This window comes from Aspergillus neoniger, assembly GCF_003184625.1.
Source record: "Aspergillus neoniger CBS 115656 unplaced genomic scaffold BO87scaffold_4, whole genome shotgun sequence".
Classification (NCBI taxonomy): domain Eukaryota; kingdom Fungi; phylum Ascomycota; class Eurotiomycetes; order Eurotiales; family Aspergillaceae; genus Aspergillus; species Aspergillus neoniger.
The window spans coordinates 425694-449011 of record NW_020291132.1 but is presented as its reverse complement, the minus strand read 5'-3'; the positions used below and the strand labels follow the sequence as shown (position 1 = coordinate 449011).

The 23318-nt window shown below is 51.1% G+C and overlaps 6 protein-coding genes and 1 non-coding gene across 7 annotated transcripts; 6 read left to right on the top strand and 1 right to left on the bottom strand.

The window, feature by feature from the left end:
• Positions 1-1355: 1355 nt before the first annotated feature.
• Positions 1356-3495, top strand: BO87DRAFT_373073 (cation diffusion facilitator family transporter). The gene is made up of 5 exons (XM_025622446.1): positions 1356-1492; positions 1552-1598; positions 1667-1753; positions 1810-2121; positions 2177-3495. Exons 1-5 carry the CDS (start codon positions 1414-1416, stop codon positions 3194-3196), a joined length of 1545 nt encoding a protein of 514 aa, XP_025483656.1. The 5' UTR covers positions 1356-1413; the 3' UTR covers positions 3197-3495.
• Positions 3496-3723: 228 nt separating this feature from the next.
• Positions 3724-6138, top strand: BO87DRAFT_403799 (putative manganese ion homeostasis (Fr)). The gene is made up of 2 exons (XM_025625806.1): positions 3724-4241; positions 4310-6138. The coding sequence occupies exons 1-2, from the start codon at positions 3927-3929 to the stop codon at positions 5957-5959; spliced, it is 1965 nt and encodes a 654-aa protein (XP_025483655.1). The 5' UTR covers positions 3724-3926; the 3' UTR covers positions 5960-6138.
• Positions 6139-6526: 388 nt separating this feature from the next.
• On the top strand, positions 6527-6614 carry BO87DRAFT_t60. Its single transcript has one exon. It is a non-coding gene; the product is annotated as a tRNA-Glu (tRNA).
• A 1245-nt stretch (positions 6615-7859) lies between these two features.
• On the top strand, positions 7860-9956 carry BO87DRAFT_446021 (sugar porter family MFS transporter; the record flags this gene model as incomplete). The annotated part of the gene is made up of 4 exons (XM_025628199.1): positions 7860-8306; positions 8369-8697; positions 8749-9210; positions 9262-9956. The coding sequence occupies exons 1-4, from the start codon at positions 8209-8211 to the stop codon at positions 9954-9956; spliced, it is 1584 nt and encodes a 527-aa protein (XP_025483654.1). The 5' UTR covers positions 7860-8208.
• Positions 9957-10373: 417 nt separating this feature from the next.
• Positions 10374-12512, top strand: BO87DRAFT_373069 (putative ab-hydrolase associated lipase). Its single transcript, XM_025622445.1, has one exon. The coding sequence runs from the start codon at positions 10475-10477 to the stop codon at positions 12386-12388; it is 1914 nt and encodes a 637-aa protein (XP_025483653.1). The 5' UTR covers positions 10374-10474; the 3' UTR covers positions 12389-12512.
• A 3549-nt stretch (positions 12513-16061) lies between these two features.
• Positions 16062-18053, top strand: BO87DRAFT_350801 (putative oxalate decarboxylase; the record flags this gene model as incomplete). The annotated part of the gene is made up of 8 exons (XM_025621097.1): positions 16062-16356; positions 16434-16523; positions 16642-16657; positions 16716-16887; positions 16950-17017; positions 17104-17224; positions 17283-17787; positions 17854-18053. The coding sequence occupies 8 exons, from the start codon at positions 16062-16064 to the stop codon at positions 18003-18005; spliced, it is 1419 nt and encodes a 472-aa protein (XP_025483652.1). The 3' UTR covers positions 18006-18053.
• Positions 18054-18411: 358 nt separating this feature from the next.
• Positions 18412-20335, bottom strand: BO87DRAFT_350798 (cytochrome P450; the record flags this gene model as incomplete). The annotated part of the gene is made up of 7 exons (XM_025621096.1): positions 18412-18742; positions 18824-19095; positions 19165-19418; positions 19476-19624; positions 19695-19886; positions 19955-20087; positions 20143-20335. The coding sequence occupies 7 exons, from the start codon at positions 20333-20335 to the stop codon at positions 18412-18414; spliced, it is 1524 nt and encodes a 507-aa protein (XP_025483651.1).
• Between the last annotated feature and the right edge of the window lie 2983 nt (positions 20336-23318).

Here is a 23318-nt window from a genome sequence, read left to right as displayed (position 1 = left end):
TACCAAATGAAGGGAAAAAGATGTACCAATCACTCTAAGCCGGAAATATCGGGAGTGATTCCGGTATCTTCGGTTGAGATAGTCCGAAATGTATCCGATCTAAGTGTGAAACAAAATTCAGAGCGAAGGAGCTTCTTTGGTGAAATTGGCGACAGTGGATCCAGTCATGTATAGTGCGCAAGCCATAATCTCCGGGACATTGAGCGATTTAGATCTGCTCCGTTATCCGAAACGTTACTTTTGGCTTACTTGGACCCTCGTCATGCTGATTCGTCAAGATGCATATCGCAGTCAGCCCTTCGAAAGGCCGTCCGGATACCAGATTTGTCCCAGGTCTACATGAGTGGTCAGTATACCCAATGGGCACTCTGTAGGCATCCCAAACAGACCCTAAAACACTTCATTTCGCAAAATGAATCCTTGTCTAGCCGGTCGGCTGCTCGCCAAAATAGAATATAGTTGCATGGCTAGCGCACTGACGGTCGCCCATGGCGTACTAGCCGCCGCATTAGTCTTTGGGCTTAGTGCCAAAAATTTCTTTCTTCCGAGTCATGATGTTGCACACACAAAAAAGACGCTGCTGTATTTGCCGTCTTGTGTAAGTCATCAGAGAATGAACTGGCGCAGCATGTTGATACGAGACAGTAGAAAAAGAAAGTCATATTCTAGCAAAACCAGGGCGATCACTTTAAGGAGTCACGGGAGATCGTAGCGGCGTACCGATTATATATAGCAGCAGTTCAGGAGAGAGTGGAGAAACCACTGTGGAGTGGGTACCACGTACCTTTGTACCTCGATGATGTCGGCAGCTGCAAGCACCAAGTTTGGGTAGTGCATGTGGCAGACAGACAGGTTTAGAATCTGCCAGCAGAATGTCTTTTGCATTTTGCAGGCACTACGTATCAATTTAATGCATTCAACGATGATGAAAACATCTCTATTGAGTAGGAACCATCAAGATAGATGGACAAGAGATGAGAATTGTAGGCAGTAGGCAGGGAGTAGTGGAGACGGAATGATGATAAGGCTGGCCGCTAAACCCCGCCGAGGCCGGATGGGCGCCTGAGGCCGGAGCAGCAACTAAGCAACTAACGCCACTTTCGTTCCGGTCGGCCTTCCGCCGGGACTCTGCCATTTCTCTCCACTTTGTCGCTCCAAGGAAATCCGCGTCACTCTTTCTTTCTCCCTCATTTCCTCCATGACTTATTTATCGCCTGGTCTTCTTTCCTATCCTCTTCTCTCCTCCTCCTCTTCTCCCGCTTAGTCGCGCTCCCTCCTAGGTCATCCTCGGTGTACTGTTCGGCGGACTTTGGCATATGAACGACTACAACCACGCTTAGATTGGAAGTCTGCCGTCATCCGTCCCTTTTCTTCCTTCATTTTCGCGCCACTGAGCGCAAGGCCTCAACCATCATGGGTCTCTCCAAGACAAACAGGATCTTGATCCTGTTGGCGATTGATACGGCTTTCTTCTTATTGGAATTGATTGCTGGTTCGTGTCCATACCATTATATGCTCCCAGGCGTCTCTCAACGATACTTCTTCGCGCAGGTTATTCCGTGCACTCCCTTGCCCTGGTTGCCGACTCGTTTCACATGGTACGCCCCATCTCGTCGTCTTACCGGAATACCCTAAGGATAGCATGATTCTGACAGTATTGGCACAGCTGAATGATGTACTGTCACTATGTGTGGGCCTCTGGGCTGTCAAGGTCGCCAACCGCGAAACCAACTCAAAAATGTACACCTACGGGGTAAGCTTGTCTCGATCCTACAGGTCCACCTCTCATCCTGACGGTTGGTTCTTTAGTGGCAACGCGCAGAAACTCTGGGTGCTCTAGTGAATGGTGTCTTCCTGGTCGCTCTGTGTCTATCGATTTTCCTGGAAGCTATACAACGACTAGTTGAGCCTCAGGAAGTGAAGAACCCGAAATTCGTTTGCATCGTTGGATGCCTCGGCTTGCTGTCGAACATAATTGGTCTTGTTCTATTCCATGATCACTCCCACGGGCACGGGCACAGTCATGGCCCTGGAGATCTGGAAGAAGGCGCTGATGACCATGTACATGCTGCGGGCCATGACCACGATCATGACCACGTGCACGCAGATGGCCAGAACAACGTTAGTGGACTCATCTCTACCAGGTCTATGTAGCTGACACAAGTGGACCAAGCAGACTGGTGGTGCCGAGCCACACTCTCCCTATTCGCGTCCCCGGCGCACAGTCGACAGTCGCTACAGTGGATATGTTGACGTGGAAGACATCCAGATTCACCCCGCTAGTATGAGACAGGAGATTATCGCAGCCAGTAAGAACCGTTATGATGATGAACAGTCCGGCTCGGACAGCGAACTTCAAGAGGGCGCCGATGGCCAGCCATCTGAGCGCTCAGCCCTCCTTAGTCACGGCGGTCGCACTGGTAAATATACCGATGAGACGGAGTCACTTGGTCGGTCCCGGACTGCTGCTGCCGATGATGATCTCCACAAATTCCACAATCATGCTCAACCAAAGCCCAAAGACGAAAAGCATGGCCATGGTCATGGCCATGACCTTAACATGCGGGGCGTCTTTCTTCATGTGATGGGCGATGCACTGGGTAACATCGGTGTCATCGCTTCTGCGCTCATCATCTGGCTGACCGATTATTCTTGGCGATTCTACGTGGATCCTGGGATTTCGCTTGTTATCACTGTGATTATTCTGCTTTCCGCAGTTCCCCTATGCAAGGCTGCATCGCGTATTCTCTTGCAGGCAGCGCCCCACGGCCTCAGCATCGACCATATCAAGGAGGACATCGAAGGACTTCCGGGCGTCATCGGCTCCCACCACCTACACGTATGGCAGCTGAGCGACACCAAGCTAGTCGCCTCTATTCACATCCAGGTGGACACGGAGATCAAGGGTGAAGGCTCAGAGCGCTATATGCGTCTGGCCAGGCAAGTGAGGAAGTGCTTGCACGCTTATGGGATCCATTCTTCGACGATTCAGCCTGAATTTGCGCCCGATAGTGACGCTGAGGATACGATCATGGCCCCCTCGGACTACCGTGGCGGTAGTAACGGAGCCTCCGCCTCGGGGACTCTTCCCAGTCGAACACCCAGTGTACCTGATGGTGACTCGCAGGCGTGCCTCCTGGAATGTGGCGAGGAGTGTGCCCGGGGTGGCCAGTGTTGCCCCAAGCAATCACCGTGAGGTGATCCGATAAAAATTTACCCTGTCCTATGATCTTTTTTTCCTACACCTTCCTTACAACCTCACCATATTAATTTTCCTTTCTGTTCAACATACCCCATTATTTGTATGACTGGAACCTATGTGTTTGGACTGGCCGTTGTTGACATTGCATCTCAGGTCAACTTGGTGCATGTTGGGTGGACTTCCTAGATGGCTGCATGTGATGAGACTTGTCAATGACAAGCGTAATTGCATTCTTTACACTTTTCTTATTCTTCTCGTATTTTTTAGCAATGACATTGCATGTGATCTGAATCCGTCGTCTTCGCTTCCAAGTAGTATTTCCCCTGAATTATGGACCTGAGTGGAGTGTGGTGGCGGAGTTTTGGCTGCCAAGTGTTTCTCAGACCCTGAAGATTGAGGCCTGGGGCCAAATCGGGGACAAATGTCTCAAAAGCGTCGCGCCCAGCCGCAGCACACGTGACGTGTCTCCATCCGTCAATCGGCGGCGATCCCCCTTGGACCATCCATTCCCACATCGTCATGCACTGACTCTCATTCCTTCATTCTTATATCTAATCTCAAGCTGACCAGTCGCTCGTTTATTGTATTCCTTACAATTGTTGATGCTCCCCAAAGCATGACCTCCGGTTCGGTCAACTGCTAGCTGCCCGCCTCTCGTGTGTCAGCCTCGGTACCGCAATGCAGCAGAGCTGCGCTCGACCATCCATAGGTTGAAACAACGAAGATGAGCTATTCATACTCGCACAACGCCATTTCCGACTCTTATCGTCCTGCTCGACCAGGATCTCCCGCGTGGTCCTCGGGTTCGTCGGAGCGGGATCAATCACCGCCGCCATGGCCGAAACGGTGGGCTTCGGATCTACGCGAGGCGACAAGTACTAAGCATGGGATATTGTCGTTATTCAAGCAGGTCGCTAGATATGTCTTCACCATCTCGAACGCTTTGGTTGCTCTATGGATCTGTACATTATGGTGGGGCGAACGAACTGTCTTTCAGGACAGCGTGAAAGCATGCAACTGGGGTAATTGGGAGAGATGGGTAGGTGGTCGACGTTGGAATCTGTCCCTTTCTTTCTTCCGCTAACTCATCATGTTTGCTCGATACAGCCCCAAGATGCAATTCCACATCATGTCGCCTTCATTGCCGATCCACAACTAGTCGATCCTCATACCTATCCCGGCCGGCCATGGCCTCTTTCGACGTTGACCGTCAAATTCACCGATCAATACCTTCGGAGATCCTTCTCGTCCATTCAGAACGAATTAGGTCCAGATTCCGTGTTGTTTCTGGGTGACCTTTTTGACGGGGGCAGGGAATGGGCTACGGCATCCAGTTCCAGCCCGGAGAAACGCTACAAGAAATACAAGGACCGATTTTGGAAGAAAGAGTTCCATCGGTTCGTGAAAATATTCGTGGATACATGGAAAGACGGTGATGATCACATACGTCATCCGCTTGGACGGAGGCTGATCACTAGCTTGCCTGGAAATCACGATCTGGGTTTTGGCTCGGGTGTCCAGATCCCGGTGCGCGATAGGTTTCAAAGCTTCTTTGGCAAAAGCAATCGCGTTGATGTCATTGGGAATCATACTTTTATCTCTGTTGACACCGTGTCGCTGAGCGCCATGGACCAGCCGGACCCGGAGACAGGCAGCTCGGGCACGGGCTCGGGCGATGGAGAACAGCCAAACGAACACATTTGGAGAGATACCCAGGATTTCCTCGATCGCATGAACGTACATCGGGGTAGGGCGGAAGTTGAGGCATTGCGCATGCTCGCCAATAAGACTGAGGGCCGTCAGTTTCAGCATCGGGCTGTTGATATCTTGGAACCGTCCGTCGACCCGCAGCTCAAACCGGAGGTTGCGGGGTTTCCCACGATCCTTCTTTCTCACGTACCTTTATATCGCCGACCGGCCACGCCGTGCGGACCCTATCGCGAACATTATCCGCCCAGTGGCGAGGGTTTGGAGGAGGATGACCGGAACGCTATTCCAATGGGTCGGGGTTATCAATATCAAAATGTTTTGACCCCGGCCATCTCTCGGGATATCGTCTCAAAGGTCGGGCCTAATTTGGTCCAGATGTATTCCGGGGATGACCACGATTACTGCGAGATCTCTCACCACGAGTTTAGCGGGTCTCCCAAGGAGATTACGGTGAAGAGCCTTTCATGGGCCATGGGAATTCGGCAACCGGGCTTTGTACTCACCAGCTTGTGGAATCCTCTTGATCTGGCCACTGGTGAACCGGATGGGACCTTTAATGCCGGTCGCACAGTTCAGAACCACCTGTGTCTGCTCCCGGACCAATTATCCGTCTTCATCTATTACGGGATAATTCTTGGTTTCACCCTGTGCGTCCTCCTTGTGCGCGCTGCGATCGTTGTAAAATATCTCCCATCCGGGACGAGTCCCGACGAGCCCATTCTACCCTTGTCAGAACATCGCCCCCCGCCCCCGCAGCGCGCGGCCCGCTACAAGACCCCATCTTCTGGTACGTCTAGCTCCACGTTCCCGTCGCCTCGCGGGCTGGCCAGCCGTGCGGTGAACGCACCTCCCATACACGCTGCTTACGCGGGCTCAGATGAGGACAAAGTGGGCAGCGCCAAGTGGAAGCCATCGCGTGGCGGGCCACGACGGCCGGGGGCTAGCGCTTCCCAGGTGACCCTGGTGAAGGAGGAATTCCTTACATCGGTCATGGGAGTGGCCAGAATTGCGTTATGTTGGTATTTCTTCCTTGTCTGGCGATGGTAAGCGACTGTGGTTTTTTCGGTTTCGCTGCTTGGGTAAATATTGTCTGTACATAGATCTCTGGCCCTTCCATATTGTAACTTTGGGCAGGCGTGCATGGTTGAATGGCGTCTTCTGGTGGTGGGGAACAAAAAACAACTATATCATAGGTACTAGGTATATGTATAATGGTACTGGGGTGGCTGGTTTTGTTTCTTATCCAGCCCTATCAGCAACATTGGTGACTTGTTTGTAGAACAGTCCACTGTTGCTACTACTAGTATATATGTTACGCGCACTATGATTGAGAGTACTAGTGGTAGTACTAGTATATATTTTTATTAGGGTCACCCACTATTCTTATCGTTTGTAGTGCTGGTACTCGATTGGGTAAGGATCAGTCCAAGTGAGTGAAACGCACGTCTACAAGACTTTTTGACTCTACTGTTCAAACGATGGATGCAGCATATTAAGGATCAGCAAAGGCGAGTAGAGCGTGGTCTAGTACTTACAGACACCGAGACATTGTTTCCACACGGCAGCTCTTTGCTGGTTTGTATAGTCAATGGTGGGATAATATTTCCCATCACATCCGATATGGTGTAACGGCTAACATCGCCGCCTTTCAAACCGAAAGACTTGACCGCGGCAGCTCGGGGTTCGATTCCCCGTATCGGAGATGTCCATTTCTTTTTCAAACAATTTTTTTTTTTTTTGATACACTATTTCTTCTCTTGTCACTTTTTGCATCATGATGTAATTTATTTATCCAATCAATCATACAAAAGAGAATATCATGGGCTGGCTATCTGCAAGCCATACGAAAAGATGATGTCCATGGATGATAGACAGCATCCACGGTCGATCCCTTCCCGGCCAGGCCAGGTGACCAACTCTAACCCGAATAGACTTTGGGAACCAGACCCTCAGCGTCGCACCCTCAGCAATCAACCCATTTCTCGCTTGCGCAATTCCACTAAGTACTAAGACCAGGTGCGGGCATATCTCGGGGATTCATCCCTACAGGGCCAATCACACGAGCACTAACGCACTAAATTAAGCATCCTGGTGGCGGCCTGCTCAGCTCAAACCAAATTGCCCTCACAACCCATGCGATTGGGATGGAAAGGAAACGCCCAGGCTCTAATCTGTTGACTGCCCAAGCCTAAAGCGGCTCCGGTGAGAAGAAAGTGTGAACCTGAATTCAATTGTTGACTGGGGAGAAAGCAAATCCATGGTTGCCACCCACGGGCAAAGCGTGGCTGAGCCCGTTGAATGGCCGGAGCTCGACTGGAATTTTCGGTTCGGGTCCCCAGGAACCCCGGACTCACCAGGACAACACAGGGACGGGCAGCCCTCAGGGTCTGCTCATCAAAATCCGTGTGTCAAGGAACCGTGTATATTTCCTATTGTGCGCTAGGTGATTTAGATCCCCAGCCGGAAATAGAGACGGGCAAAACAAGTGGGAGATCTGGCCCGCCGGCCACGCGAGTCTGGCTGGCCGTTCCCGGCCTCTTTTCCACATCTTTCTGTCTGCACCAGCCGCGTCTGGCCTCATCTCCGCGCCTCTTTCTAGACCTCTCTAGATCCAAACCACCCGCTTCCAATTACACTGGCTGCAATGGCTCGCGTGCGATATCCCGATTCTCTACTGACCGACCATGATCGTGGCTGAGACCGGTCTGGGGACCCGTGGATGATCGGGATGATCTCGGCCAAATGCCTCAATTTGACTTTTGTCCGCGCCGTCATAGTCAATCCTCGGCACCCCCATGCTCTCGCTCTCTCAGCCAGTCTCTTGAATCTATAGCTTCATGTTGGCTTGGCTTGTCTCGGACTCGGCCATTGAGTGGTTTCCTCGTGTTTTTCCCCCCACTCATGGCGCGTCGGCCCAACGTTCTTCTCCAGACTCGGCTCACACACTCGCAATGAGACTGCGGAGTCTGGGGCCCCGTTCTCTCTCCTAGCCCGATTCCGTGGTCAGTGGCGTGCAGAGACTGACTGATTCCGGCCGGTCTGGTTGTCGGTCTGCCGGATCTGGGGACGAATCTGCCTGCTTGCTGCCATCCCCGCGTCCCGCTCCAAATACTACATAAAGGCCTCCTTGGCCCGGGTCTGGGGTAATGGATCTCTCATCATCTTACCTTCTCCGGCTCAATTGACTCTTACGCACTGCTCACTGCTAACTGCTACATCGCTCACCTAATATTCGCCTGACCCCACATCTCCTACCTTCAGTCGATTGCTCTGCCTTTGGTCTCCCAAATCTTACTATGGGTTTCTTGTTGAAGAGACCGGATGATGCGGTGGGCTCAGCGGCCCCCGCCATCATGATCGGTCTATTTGTCTCCTTTGGAGGTATCCTCTTCGGGTATGTACTCCTATTACTCAGTAATGACACGTGGGATGTGTCTCTGACCTGGATCTGAATAGATATGACACTGGAACCATCAGTGGTATCCTGGCCATGAAGTTCTGGCGGAAGATGTTCTCTACTGGATACATCAACCCCTCTGATGACTACCCCGATGTAACCTCATCTCAGTCTTCCATGATTGTGTCATTGCTGTCTGCCGGTACTTTCTTTGGTGCCCTGGCCTCTGCCCCCGTTGCGGATTACTTTGGTCGCCGCATTGCCATGATCATCGAATCATTTGTCTTCTGCTTCGGTGTGATCCTCCAGACCGCAGCCACCTCGATTCCTCTGTTCGTCGCTGGGCGGTTCTTTGCTGGCTTTGGTGTTGGTCTACTCTCTGCAACTAGTAAGTCGCCAAGCCCCTATGCTACTTAGACACGTGCTAATTGGAATACAGTCCCTCTTTACCAGTCTGAGACGGCTCCGAAGTGGATTCGTGGTACCATTGTCGGCGCCTATCAGCTGGCCATCACCATTGGCCTGCTGCTTGCTTCTGTCGTCAACAATGCCACCAAGGACCGCATGGATACTGGTAGCTACCGCATTCCGGTTGCCGTCCAGTTCGCATGGGCCATCATCCTCGTTGTCGGAATGAGTGTGCTTCCCGAAACACCTCGCTTCCTGATCAAGAAGGATAGACACGAGGCTGCGGCCAAGGCGCTTGCTCGTCTTCGCCGTATGAATGTTGACGACCAGGCCGTCGTGGATGAATTGACGGAGATCCGCGCCTCACACGAATACGAGATGAGCGTGGGCAAGGCAAGCTTCCGCGACATTCTGACTGGCTCCCTGGGTAAGCGGTTGGCCACTGGATGTGCTGTGCAGGCGCTGCAACAACTCGCTGGTGTCAATTTCATCTGTAAGTGTGCTTCTTATGATTCGTCAAGGTTCTCAGACTAATCGCTTTCAGTTTACTACGGAACGACCTTTTTCCAGCGCTCGGGTATTCAGAACAGCTTTACCATCACACTCATCACCAACATTGTCAACGTGGTCTCCACGTTCCCGGGCCTGTACATGGTTGAGAAATGGGGTCGCCGGCCCTTGCTGCTGTTCGGTGCAGTTGGCATGTGCGTGTGCCAGCTGATCGTGGCCATTGTGGGCATGGTGGCTTCCTCGGACGTGGCCAATAAGGTCCTGATCGCCTTTGTCTGCATCTACATCTTCTTCTTTGCCAGCTCTTGGGGCCCCGTCGCGTGGGTTGTGACAGGTGAACTGTACCCCCTCAAGGCTCGTGCCAAGTGTCTCTCCATCACGACGGCTACGAACTGGCTGCTGAACTGGGCCATCGCCTATGCCACCCCCTACATGGTGGATTCCGGTCCGGGCAACGCGAACCTGCAGTCCAAGGTGTTCTTTATCTGGGGTGGCTTCTGCTTTATTGCGGGAGTGTTTGTGTACACCTGCATCTACGAGACCAAGGGCCTCAGTCTGGAGCAGGTGGACGAGCTCTACTCGAAGGTGTCGGCAGCCTGGCGCTCTCCGGGATTCATCCCTTCGGCACACTTCGCCGGTGCGGATACCGACAAGGCCGGGCCCAGTGTGTACGAAGTGGAGGGTGAACTCCCCCAGAAGCGCGAGTCTCAGCATATTGAGACGGCTTAATATGGATTCTTATATGGCTTAGGATATGACTTTATTTATTTATTTGGATATGGCTGGACATGGGTTTTCTTTCTTTCTGTTTATATAGTTAGCCTATGATGTGATATATTTAGCGCACGATATGATATATATGACTATGTTTGAATTACCAATCTCTTCTTATCTCTTCTTCGTGCATGTCATTTGCACGTCACTTGTGACCCTGGGGGTGCCTGAGTGCCTGAGAGGATGACCCCCCTGTGACGCCTCAGGCAACGATCGCCCGTCGCTGATTGGGCGCCACCCCCCACCGGGTGACGTGCACGGGCCCACCGCACGTGATGCTGGCCTGAAATCTGGGGCCAATCTTTCATCATTGAGGAAGGCTGCGATTCCAGATCGTCTCTGCTTCGCCTCGATCTTCATCCCCTATTTCTCCCTCCCTCCCTCCTCCCTCTTTCTCCCCCCTTCCTCGTTAACTGAAAATGAGGCCCTTTTCCTTCCCTGCTTTTGGATCAGCCACTGTACCCTGATCCCCCATGTTCATCTCTGAATCCGACCCCGACGAGGGGCTGTCCACCAGTGTTGCCCGGGGCGCTCAATCGCGCGTTTCTGACAAGGCCCCTTACTTCGATACCACCGTTGAAGTCGGTTCGACTGAGCAGCATCCAGCGCCCGACGCAGGGCTGAAAACACCCTTACAGACAGGGTATGAGTTGCAGGATTTGGGCCCCGTTTGTGATGAGGATTCGGAAAATGCCTCAGCGGTCACTGAACGACTACTTGGAGAGGAAGGACCATTTCCATGGAAGAATCAACTTGGCAGCTCGATTGCAAATAATGTTACACACCCATTGTTCCCACCGTTACCGTCCTACGGACCGCCTTCCCTGATTACCTCGGTTCAGCATCTGATCATCCGCTGCGTATCCTTCGTTTTGTCCCTCGTCTTTCTCGGAACAGTCATCCTGGGCGCTATTATTCAGACCGCTAGTGCATCTGTTTTGCAGATTCGTCGGAAGATAGGTGGACCGTCTCCCCGCACTACGAGATTATTTCACGAAGAGGAGCGATCACGGCAGGTAGAGCGAAACAAGGCTTCGCGGAGGTGGAGTTACCGACGAGAGAAGGAGGTGGATGAGGAGGCGCTGGATGAATGTCCGCCCTTGGAAGGGGGTAAGGATCCGGTTGTATGCGATGTAGCATACTACGCTAGACGGGTAGGGCTAGATGTGGAGACCTTCAAGGTGCAAACCGAGGATGGCTTCATCCTCACCTTGTGGCATGTCTACAACCCGCAGGAACACACCCCCTTGCCTCCTAAGGCCCGGCGCCCGCGAGGCCCACACGTCTTCACTGGCCAGACCAACCCCCAGGCCTCTCGCCGAGCTGCGGCCAAATACCCTGTGCTCCTGATGCACGGGCTGCTGCAAAGCGCCGGGGCATTCTGTGCCAACGATGACGACAGCCTTGCTTTTTTTTTGTGCAAGTCAGGCTACGATGTCTGGCTCGGAAATAATCGGTGCGGCATGGTTCCGGAACACACGACGTTGTTTCAGTCGGATCCACGGATGTGGGCGTGGAACATCCAGCAGATGGGGCTGCTGGACCTGCCGGCACTGGTTTCCCGGGTGCTCTTCGAGACAGGCTTTGAGAAGCTCGGACTCGTTGGCCACTCGCAGGGAACCGCAGAGACTTTTATCGCACTGGCCAAGGATCAGCGACCGGAACTGGGAGAGCGGATTTCAGTCTTCTGCGCCCTCGCGCCGGCCGTGTACGCAGGCCCCTTGGTGGAACGGGTCTACTTTCGCTTCATGCGGATTATTTCCCCTCTCATCTTCCGGGCCTTCTTTGGCATTCATGCGTTCATTCCTTTCATGATGACGGTACACCGCCGGCTACATCCGCGCATCTATGGCACGCTGGGATACTACGTGTTTTCCTTCCTGTTTGGTTGGAGCGATGCGCGCTGGGACCGCGGCCTCCGCGATCGCATGTTTCAGTTTGCACCCGTGTACGTGAGCGCAGAGACGATGCGGTGGTGGCTGGGGGGCGAGTGCTTTGCCCACCAGAAGTGCATCCTCGCGACGAGTGAGGTCACGCAGGCCGAGGCGGCGGAGGATCAGCGGGTGGCGCGGGGCCATGGCGAGGTCCTCCGTAGCGACACCGCGTGGTATGGCCCCCAGATGCCTCCTGTTGCTCTGTGGATCGCAGGCTCGGATGGTCTCGTGGACGGGCGCCGGTTACTGCACCGTCTCGAAAATGGGCGAGAGCCGCACGTCCGGCTGGCGCACGCCAAGGTGATCGAGGAGTACGAGCACCTGGATGTACTTTGGGCGATGGATGCAATCGACCAGGTGGGCCAGGAAGTGCGGCAAGTGCTTTGGGAGACGATGCCGCAAGAGGCACGGACGCGATGCCGGATGCCACGGGGCGTGTGGACTGCACGATGAAATGCGAAACATTTTGATGACTCGATGACATACAACTGGGACTTGGGGTAAACTAGCATAGACGGATAATTCGGCTGGGCGCATGTACATACATAGCATATAGAATAGACTTGTAGATTATCGGGGAGCCTGATTATTATTATCATCATTTATTACTTATACAATCATCGTCTCAACTCCTCAATGGCCCCAACCCGACGCAGATGATACCATCACCTGTCTGCTGACTTGTCGCTTATATCCAGTACACAGACACATTCCATCCCCCAGTAGGGATAGTTGGATGAAATACTTGTGTTAATCCATCCCATGAATCGTTAGTATCTCCGACTAACACCGACCTCACCAATCCGCACTCTTGCATGGCTCCGAGCAGGGGCCCCCAGTCAACCCTCATCTCCAACGGCTGGACTAGTTCTAGTACTAGTATCGAGTTAGTGGCTGCTTAGCCTTTTCCCCCACCATATTAATCAAGCCGCGTATTCTACTCCACCATCCATCCATCCATCCATCCACCTGGTCCTCATGCCCCCTCCCAGTCTCCCACCCACCCCCAGCTAGTCCAAAAAATGACAGTTTGCTTAGCCCTCCCCACTGATTCAGATCATTGGCTCCGAGTATCCGAACTCGCAGTAGTTACTACTTACTAGTACTACTAAGCAGCCACTTACTGGCGGCTGGGTGGCCTAAGGCCTGCGGGGTGCGCATGCATCTTAGTTTAGTAGTTACATATATACATACTAGCTAGTTAGGTGGGTAAGTAGTAACTTGCATGTATCGGCTATCGTCCTCAAGGTACCTTGTTCTTCTCCTCGCGTATACACGTTGCCAACAAACGCAGGTACTGCTACCACACCCAGGAAAACAAGTACGCAATGGATGGAAAAGTATACTCCCGGCAGGCTCTGACACATTCACTCACATCCCTGGCCTTGCAGGCATAGTGGATAGCGAAGCTACGTCATATCCCCCCTCCCTCCTCCCGGATTTGAGCCCCAATGCCCGAAGATCAAGCACAAATGTGGTACTACTAGTTCCAGGAGCAGAAGAAATAAAATAACTCATAGTTAGGGAGGGTTGGTCGGGTTGGGTTGACTTTTGGGGTGTGTATGGCCGGTTCGGTCTCACTATAGCCTATAGCCTAGCCGGGCTGGTGAGTCATGTGCTTCTGAAGGGATCTACGCTACTACTACTTCTTGTCTGAGGGGAGGTATAATGTATATTGTAGGTATTGGTGTTTTTGTTGTGAGAGCTGGTGGCGGTCGCTTATAGTGGTAGTATACAGAGGGTTTGTGATACGACTTTACCAACCCCCAATTCTCCTCGCTGGATACCGCCGCTCAGGCAGCCGGGTTATCCGACTGTGGGCTTGGTGCCTCTTGGGGGTTGCGAACGGGTCCGAGGAGTTGGGGAGGAGGTGAGTTTCGAGAATTGGGGTATTTTTTGAGGGCTCATTGTTAGGGAAGAGTTCTAGACTCAGGAGTTGAGTGGAAAACGGGACGGTAGCGTTGTGGAATGGGGGCATCTTTGAGGACGGCAGAGCGAGAGCGGAACGATTGTTACACGAAATCGGGGATTAACAGTGGGAGAAATGATCTGAAGAATTTTCTTGAATCAAGGCGAAAAACCTAGAATTGCTTTTTTCTCTTTTCTTCTTTGCAAGGCGTTGACGTTGAAGTAAGGGGGGGATGGAATAACTAGTACAGGTGTAGTAGTAGTAGTAATGGTGGTGGTTGGAAGTAGAACTGAACAATAAGAGGATGTCATGGTGATATGTAAACCTGAGGATTCCAATTAGGGCTGTGAAGTTCAGTTGTTCCGTCCTATATATAGAATTGGAAGAAGAGGTGAAATTGGGCCGGAAAAACGGTTGAATTTGACTTCATGTTTGCTTTTTTGTGTTACTATTCTTTGCACAAAACTCTCGTATGAACATACTTTGCACTGACAGCATGTCTGCCGCGTCCGAGCGAATAACACCCTTCAACGCAAGGTGTGCTGCCTGGAGAGGAGGCATAGGCATGTACACCGACTCTTGTCGGCGTCGCATCGATCGCGTATCAATCAGATAGTAGTAGTACCCAGAAATCACTCAGCTACATTCCTAGTCAACTACCACCACCACTACCACTAACATGACTCTCTCTCACACACACCCCTGGAATTCATGCAGCAACTGACTTGCTTAGTGCGGGGCACATATGAGGGAAATATATGAAATGAAACTAGACCTGAGATTAATTAATCAATTGATTGAGGATGACGATCCGGGGGGACCCCAAGCGAAAAACACCACCACCACACCCTAAGATAGAAAATCCCAGCAATCGGAAATCCCAGCATAGCCCAAAATCAAATCAACCAAGATGGTGCAGGCCGCTCACCCAAAACAAGGAATCCCAGACGCCATCGACGTGTCCTTCCATGCAGCACGGATGCACTTTAACAATCAAGCATTGGACCAAGAAATTCTCCGCACGCGGGGCACCGCCACTGCTATCCATTCCCAGCATCATCTTCATTAAGGCTGTGCGTCGGTGAACTAAGCGATCAAGCAAAAAAACTTTGATTCTATGGAAACTTCCTCCATACGAGACCCAAGTATCGGTTCTGCCTATCCATCATCATTAAAAAAAGAACCGTATACCCACTTCTTCGGCAGTTGACTGCTGTCACCAAAGTCAATATCTACCCGGGGATGTAAGAAAAAGAAATCAAAATAAAACGCAAAACAAAATCAAAACAAAACCCAGCACTCGCAGAAATCTGTAACTGCAAGATGCAAAAAGGCAGCCAACCACAACCTAAACCCCCATCGAGTGTCCCATCCCTAGCAAGGTACCTTCCCCTACGGCGGAGCCACTCTCAACGCTAGTCTGGCCTTCATTTCCAGCCCGTCCGGCCCGTTCATCAATATTGGACTGAAACGAACAACTGCACCACCACCATCACCGGATATACCCTCGTCCAGGTTGCTGCTGCCTTCGCTCTTCTTCTTCGATTGCTTTTTGCGCTGTTCCAATTAACCCAGCCCCGCATGCAATCGCCGTTTCCGGTGCCACCTTTTTGGGCGGTGCGTGCCAGCTGGCTTCTCCTTTGGCTTCTCACCAACCCTATGGGGCTATCCTCATGACCGGTGTAGCAGCCCCATTTCTCTTTGCTGACTCGTCTTCTCCAATTCTAGTGAGCCTGATACTGGATTGACTTTATCCAGATCCGCTCGGTGCATGAGGGGAAAAAGCTAAAGCTTGCCGTCATGGCTCGGCTATGCGTGAGGGGGCGTGGACAAAACACTACATCTGACTATCCACAATCCGCGGAGTGGAGCGTGGGCTGGTTCCCTCGGCGTGCTTGCTTGCTTGCTTTGACTGCTGTCTGATGTCTGCTGTCTGTCTGTCTGCGCGCGGATGGGCATCGATCGATCAGGGCGAAAAGCCCGCTTCCGTGGCCGGCCGTGTAGCCCGTGGCCTCTTTGGGTCTGTTGGCCGAGACCAAAAAAAGTTATAAAGACCAGGTCCGGAGCCGGATTCTTGTTTCACAATCAGACCTCAATTCATCAAGCAAGGATACCTTCCAAAGCAAGCAACTCAGCCAGCCAACAAGCAAGACAAAGCGAAGCCGCAATCATCACTCAACAAAAACTCCTTCCTATTCATCTTGAGTTCAATCCATTATGAAACCATCTACACTTTACTCTTCTCTACCTTGGGTCATCACGTCCCTCCTCACGGTAGCTGTTCATGGCGCTCCTACAGGGACGAAGTCGAACCCTCCCCTACGAGGCTCCGAGAACTTGCTGGGTTACTCGGCCTCCAACACTGTGACGGACCAGTCTACCGATGAGATCCCTTATGTGCCGGTGCCAGGACAGACCGATGCCGCTGACCTCGGCGTGTACTTGGACTTTGAAGATATCGAGAACCCGCAACCGGTCCGCGGAAGCACGGGAGGAACTGACCCTGGACCTCGTATGTAGTATCGATCCATGGAACCAGACCAGGCGTTTGGTTGATCTGCAAATGATCTCATCTCACCGGACAAATAGGCAACGACTACTACGATCGGATTAATAGCGATAAGCTGGCTCCTCCGGGTACGGACAATGGCCAGACGATCAATGCCCAATGGCCTATGGGTGAGTTTATCTGCCTTGCCTTTTTCTTTTCTTTTCTTTTTGTCGTTTAGCCCCTTTATTTGCTTTTTCGGTGGAAAAAGTTTAATGAGACAGAACAATGGCTAACAATTGGGGATAGGACTAAGCCATAATCGGTAAGCCGACCTGCCCTTGCTGCAATGCATGTTGTACTCTATACTAATTGGAGTGAAGGCTGGGATTGAACGAGTCTGGATGGGCTCGGCAAGAGAACGAGGTGGTGATGCCGGGCGCGACCGAGATGGCTGGAGTGGATATGCGCCTAGAAGCAGGTGCTTATCGGGAGCTGCATTGGCATGTGGCATCGGAATGGTCGTTGGTGTTGAACGGATCGTGTCGGATCGAGGTATGCAGAGAGAGAATCGTGACAAACCAGGTTGTTTGCCAAAGTTAATTCTTATCATTCAGGCCGTCAACGAGCACGGACAAACTTTCGTCGATGACGTGAGCGCTGGTGATGTCTGGTTCTTCCCTCCGTAAGTTTTTCGCCCCAATTCCAAATCATTGTCCCCTTTCATAGGGGTGCATTAATGGGGATGGTCGGTTGACTCACTCCTTACAGCGGTGTTCCGCATTCCATCCAAGCCCTAGACTCGGGCGTCGAGTTTCTCCTCATCTTTGATGACGGTTCCTTCTCTGAGGATAATACTTTCCTCGCCACTGAAGTGTTTGCCCATCAACCGGTACCCCTCACTTGATTACCCAAATTTATGAATGTTCTTGACCTAACGATGACTATAGCGCGAAGTCCTCGCCAAAAACTTCGACCTCCCCGTTGCCGCTTTCGACGACATTCCCGAAGATGAACTTTATATCTTTCCCGGCACTCCGGCACCGCAAAACATCGAGGAGCAAAATGTAACTGGCTCTGCAGGCGTCTTGCCCAAGTCCCAAAGCTACTCGTACCACTTCTCCGAGCAGCCCGCGCACGAAGTGCAAGGCGGATCCGTCAAGATCGTCGACTCGCTCACCTTTCCCATCTCCACCAACACGGCTGCCGCGCTGGTGACAGTGCACCCAGGTGGCATGCGTGAAATCCATTGGCACCCAAGCAGCGATGAATGGACGTTCTTCATCAGTGGCAAGGCACGCGCGACCCTGTTCACGGCGCCCAGCACCGCCACGACGTTCGATTACCGCCCGGGGGATGTAGGATACTTCCCGCAGAGCAACAGCCATTATATTGAGAACACGGGAGATGAGGATCTGGTTTTCTTGGAGGTGTTGCAGACGGATCAATTCAGCGGTAAGTCATCATCCCCTATCCCCCATCCGGTAGAGTTGTGAATGTTAGTACTAATAATGCCTACAGACATCTCATTGGGCCAATGGATCGGCTCCACGCCGAAGCAGATTGTCTCGGATACGCTGAACCTGCCGCAGAGTGCGCTGGATCGGTTGAAGACGGAGAAGATGTATGTGGTGGCTGGATCAAATGAGACGGATGTTGCTGCTACTGCGTAGTGGCTGCTTTTCAGGGATGTTTGATGATCTTTATGATACTGATGACTGGACATATTGTAATGGGACATATTTGTGGTTTTTTGTTATGAAGTTTGTTTAGTTTCGCGATAGATTCAGTTTGCTAACTGAGGTTTATTTTGGGTATGATCAGATAACCTACCAGTGGAATGCTCACAATACTGTAACTGACTAGCTAGTCTACTTTGTAGATACTTGGCACCAATCCGGGTTGTTGCTTTGACCCCTATCCTCCACACCCATACAATCCTCATTTTTCCCCCGCATTACCATCTTATAGGTACTAATTGATATATAGTATAGCTGTAGTACAGACATTCCTCTGGATTAATGTCCACTAGAGGACCATAATATGAACAATCAATAATTTCATAACCACCAAAAGATACTATACACCAACACTAACTTCCCTAATAACCCCCTCATGCCTGTGACTCCTCGCTTGGACCCTCACTCCATCCAAAACAGGATGACTGACAACCCCAGGCGTAAATCTCACCTCACCTCCTCTCCCACCCTCCAGCGAAATCCTCAACGCACTTAATACCATCCCAACCGTCACAAAAACACTCGCATCCGCCAACACCCGTCCGGGACACACTCTCCTCCCGAACCCAAACACCCATCCCGACGGATCCGGCTGGGGGTTCTTACCCAGGAATCTCTCCGGATCGAATTTCTCCGGATGTGGGTAGATTTTTGGATCGTGGGTTATGGCCCTGCAGACACATCAGTATACATGACATTCTTTTCACTTCATTTCATTACCGAAAAGAAGGGACAGAGAGAGAAAATTATACCATATATTACCCATCACCATCGCCCCTTTGGGAATGGAATACCCATTATACACTTCCCCCTCCACACATAGATGCGGTAATCCCATCGGAGCAACCGGATACCAACGCAGAGATTCTTTCACGATGGAGTTGACGTAGGGTAGTTTATCTCTGTCGGAGAGTTTGGGGAGGGTGTAAGGTCCTAGGATGGTGTCGAGTTCGGCTTGCGCTTTGTCTTGTATGTGGGGGTTCAGGGCCATGCTGAGGATGAATGTCGTGAGGGTTGATACTGTCTGTACCTCATTCAGTTATCCATGGTTAAATAAAGAAGGATGGGTGGGGGATGGGGTAGAAGATCTTACTGTATCAGCCCCAGCTAAGTACAGTGACCCTGCTGTCCACTTGGCTGTGAATCTTTCCTCTTCTGAGAGGGACTTTTCCTTCTTAGTATCCTCCTCCTGGAGGAGGTTGCGCAGGTAAGATGGAGGTGCTATTCCTGATTTCATCTGCTTCTTCACCATCCGGTACGGCGTCTCGATGGTGGTGAGGAGCTGGGTATGCCAGGACTGGGCCTTCTTTTGAAAAGAGAAGGGGAGCCAGGAGGGGAGGTATTTCACTTTTTATCCTTGTCAGTATCGCAGCCCGAAGGGGATGAAGGATAATTAATTCATACAACCAGGAACCAAATCCACCAACCACGTCTGATTCAGCACTGCTGAGAACGTCTCCATTGAGTCGTCTGCCAAATCGACTAAATGGTCCCTCCCGTACGGGTTGATGTCGTACCCGTACCCGATTTTGAGGATGATGGCCCCGGCTTCCCTACATACATCTTATTCAGTAGTCCCTCTTTGTTGCGCTAACGTGTAAGAAAAGGAAATGGGGGACATACGTCTTCAAGTGCTGCACCCACTCCCCCGGATCATCTATCATACGACGTAACAGCCGTCTTGCTTCGAGTTCCTGAAGTGAATTGAACTTCGATACTAGGGTCTTGGTTCCTAGGATCTGGTGCAGGGCTTTACGGTACAAGCGAAAACGCGTGTTGTATGGTTGCATGGCGAGGGTGTCGTTCCATCCTATCCTGTTTGTTTTATGTTAGGCGCCGTTAGGGTATGGAAGGGTAGCTTGGAGGTGGGGGTGGGCACTTACATTTCACCGAGGAAGACTGATCGTGGTCGGGAGGAGTACTTGAGAGAGTGCTTCTCGAGAAGTTCAGTGGCTATGTGCGCATCGTGAAGGATAATGATGGGTTGGCCGAGGATGGTCACGGAGGTTATTGGGCCTGTAGGGGTTAGTTAAGGCTTGATGGTGGTGGCGGTGATGGGGGAGGTGGCTACCGTAACGCTCTTTGTGTTTCATCCAGTGTTGCCATTCTGGGGTATCTGGAGGCGGCAATTCGGATAGATTCCCGACGATAGGCTTGCCTTTTGGTCCGGGGGGAAGGGGGAGGGAGGGGGATTGTTGATAGATGAAGAGGTAGAGGGATAGGAGGATAAGGCAGGCGAATGCGACCGCTATTACAATACTCATGGTGGAGTGGAATATTTGATAAGATGAGGAAGTGCGGGATCGACATTTAGTTTATATTCTGACACGGTGGGACTAAGCAGCTAGTTGTTAGGCTGGTCGTGGCGTCGGGCCAGCCTAGGCTTTTGATGATGAGGTGGAGTCATCGTGGATAGTGGACGCAGCTAATGATAAGCATTGAGGATAATTGGTGTAGAGGATTATTAGTGACCGCAGGACGGGACGCAGCATCTTAGGTCTGCCAATGGTGCTGATTGTTACCGTTGGAATTGAACGCCGCATTCCACGAGTGAATCCCTAGTTTGATAAATGGCCCTTTTATTATACTGTCCTACGCTGATTTTTGGTGCTGCCATGTTGTGTGGCAAGGGACCCATATTTATTGCGTAGCTCGTGTCACGAGCATCGTGCATGGTGGTGGTCGGTGATACTGGCAGTAAAGGTATCCAGGGAAGATCTGAGCGACACACTAAGTTAGATCACTCTTGAATGTGGCACCGAAGGGGGTGTGTGGAAAATAAATGCCCTGATTCACTCCCATATAATGTCTATATAAGCTCGCCCAAATGATGTTTGCAACCTCTTCTTCTTCATCTTTCTCCACATTCCTCATTTTGTATCGTCTTGCTTTACGGAACATTAGTGCTTAGCACTTAGGGCTAGCAACGATTGATATGCCAACCTGGATATGACTTGTGAGGGAAGACCGTGTTCGGCAAGATGAACAAGCCTGTCTAGGTCTATACGCACAGCAGCAAAAGTATGCAAATACAATAGTCTAGGTGGCCAGTAATGAGAGTATTTACAGATACACCCAGTAGAATGTCCTAGTTCTATGCGTCGACTAGTAAGCCAGATCATCTTGCATGACACGTGGAAATGCATCCAGGAGATCCCTGCTCCTTGTATCGTTTCTAATGTCAAGATCCCAAACCTAGCTATATCCTTTCAGAGTATGGCTCTGATTGATTAAAACCCACGAGGCTCTATGCCGATTGAGTGATGCACACGCTGAAAAGTAATACCTAGTAGGCTATTGATCCACAATCGTTCATTATCTGCCAAGAACGTAGATGGGAATACCACACAAATTTCTTATGTCTACCCGTACTCACTGGGAAAGCCCGAAAGCGTTCACGACGGACTCTGACGACTGCTTGAGATGGATGTTCTGGACACCAGCATAATCGAAAAATGGAGTAGCAGAATTTTTGGGCCCAAAGGCACCGAGGTACCTCAAAACATCCCGTCTTTAATAAAAACCTTGGATGAAAAGGACTAAATATCATAACATTAAGGTGATTCATATGCGATTGTCTAGAATTAGCCTCATTTACCAGACAAGAAGTACATTATCGGAGAAGCCTCCATATGTCTGGTGCCAACAATCAATGCATTGCAGGTGTCAATGCTGCTTGGACAAGTTACCGATCCTTGACCATTAGATAGTTTCCTTCTCGCATACAAGGTCGGCACCATATCTTCTTGACATCCGCGAAGGTACCAGAAGGAATTACATGAATACACGAGAAGGACTAAGTCACAGCCGACTACCTTGTCATTCAGTCCGTGGGATGCCGGAGATCCTTCTTTCTTTATGGTCTTGTGAGGATCATCAGCGCTTCAAATTTGATTAAGAATACACAGATTTCTTATTTGAAACAGACCAAGGCATGACAGGTGGATATGTAACCTACCACCTCGCTCAATATTCGGCCATGAGAAGAAGTTAGCTGTCGTGGTGTTTTGGCGGGATGAGTGAAACTTTCTAGCCCATCAAGCTGGTGCAATGAGTGGAATCAGTTCATCGACCTGATTGGGAGATGGTCATAAATAATACCGTACGTAGCGGCCTACGGAACCGAGTGCGATAACAAGTTTCCGACTATCGAGCAGTAGAAGTCGAAAACCCGCATCGTTGACTACTCCAGATATCGTGTAGATGGGTTGGGACCTCTTTAACATCTGATGTAATGTGGCCCATAGAATACACTTCTACGAATGAAACTAAACCAAATAATGGTATGCAAAATGATCCAGGGACATCTTATGCCTCCGGGCAGTGGGCGTCTTGTGGTAATTACGACTCTGGAGAGTCGGCACCATCTCACTAATATCATCATGCGGTGCGCAGGCTCGACAGGGTTTACTCAGGAAGCCGGCTCTAAAGAGCCCTCGTCACTACCTGTGCCCATCTATCTGACTTGCACGGGTGTTGCGCGATGTATGCCACACACAGTACAAAGGTGCGTCGCACGTCGTTTACTTGCCTTGAGAGCTAAGACCGAAACCGCATGGGATCGAATCAGGTCAATACCCGCAGGCAAGGATTTCTAGAAAAGCTTGTCGGATGCCATCGTCCTTGATCCCTTCAGCTCTCTCAGTTCTATGTCCGATAGCTCGATATCCACTGCTAATTTGAATTTAAGGAGCTCTACAACGAACGCTTCTGCGACTACCGTCCCAGGCCGAATTCCAGAATGGCCCATGAAGAAACTCCGACAGCGGGGAAGCGCGACTAAGACACAGTCAAAGCCCAGCAGCAGCAGCCACAAGAGCAGGTCCGAAAGGGGACAGGGAATGGACTGGACACATGAGTTGCGAAAACTATCTCCTGTGAGAGAGTCACGACAGAGGACTTCGACTTGAATTCCTTCGGAGGCAGTCTTGATAGATCGTGATTCACCTGAGTCCGGACTACCGGGCATCATTCACCATGAATGCAAAAGGCGGTGCAGGTGCCGATCTGAAATGGTTCGGGGTCTTTGCTGAGTGCGGCAGCCACTTTAGATTGGCTGTAGTGATTTGTCAAAATGTCGCTAGCTAGTTACTAGGTACTACGGAAATAAATAAGGAGTTGTTGGCCTCAAGATGATGCGTCGTTAGAACCGGCTTATTCGATCAGATATACCCAGGTAATCTTCCTCATCAATACATTGGATGATCATTTGAGACCATCTACTCAGCCCTTGCCACTCCTTTACTT

Coding starts and splice junctions, on each gene's coding strand:
- BO87DRAFT_373073 (XM_025622446.1), top strand. CDS start 1,414: ATGGGTCTCTCCAAGACAAACAGGATCTTGATCCTGTTGGCGATTGAT. Junction 1,599..1,666: donor TTGCCGACTCGTTTCACATG/GTACGCCCCATC, acceptor GTATTGGCACAG/CTGAATGATGTACTGTCACT. Junction 1,754..1,809: donor CAAAAATGTACACCTACGGG/GTAAGCTTGTCT, acceptor TTGGTTCTTTAG/TGGCAACGCGCAGAAACTCT.
- BO87DRAFT_403799 (XM_025625806.1), top strand. CDS start 3,927: ATGAGCTATTCATACTCGCACAACGCCATTTCCGACTCTTATCGTCCT. Junction 4,242..4,309: donor GGGGTAATTGGGAGAGATGG/GTAGGTGGTCGA, acceptor TGCTCGATACAG/CCCCAAGATGCAATTCCACA.
- BO87DRAFT_373069 (XM_025622445.1), top strand. CDS start 10,475: ATGTTCATCTCTGAATCCGACCCCGACGAGGGGCTGTCCACCAGTGTT.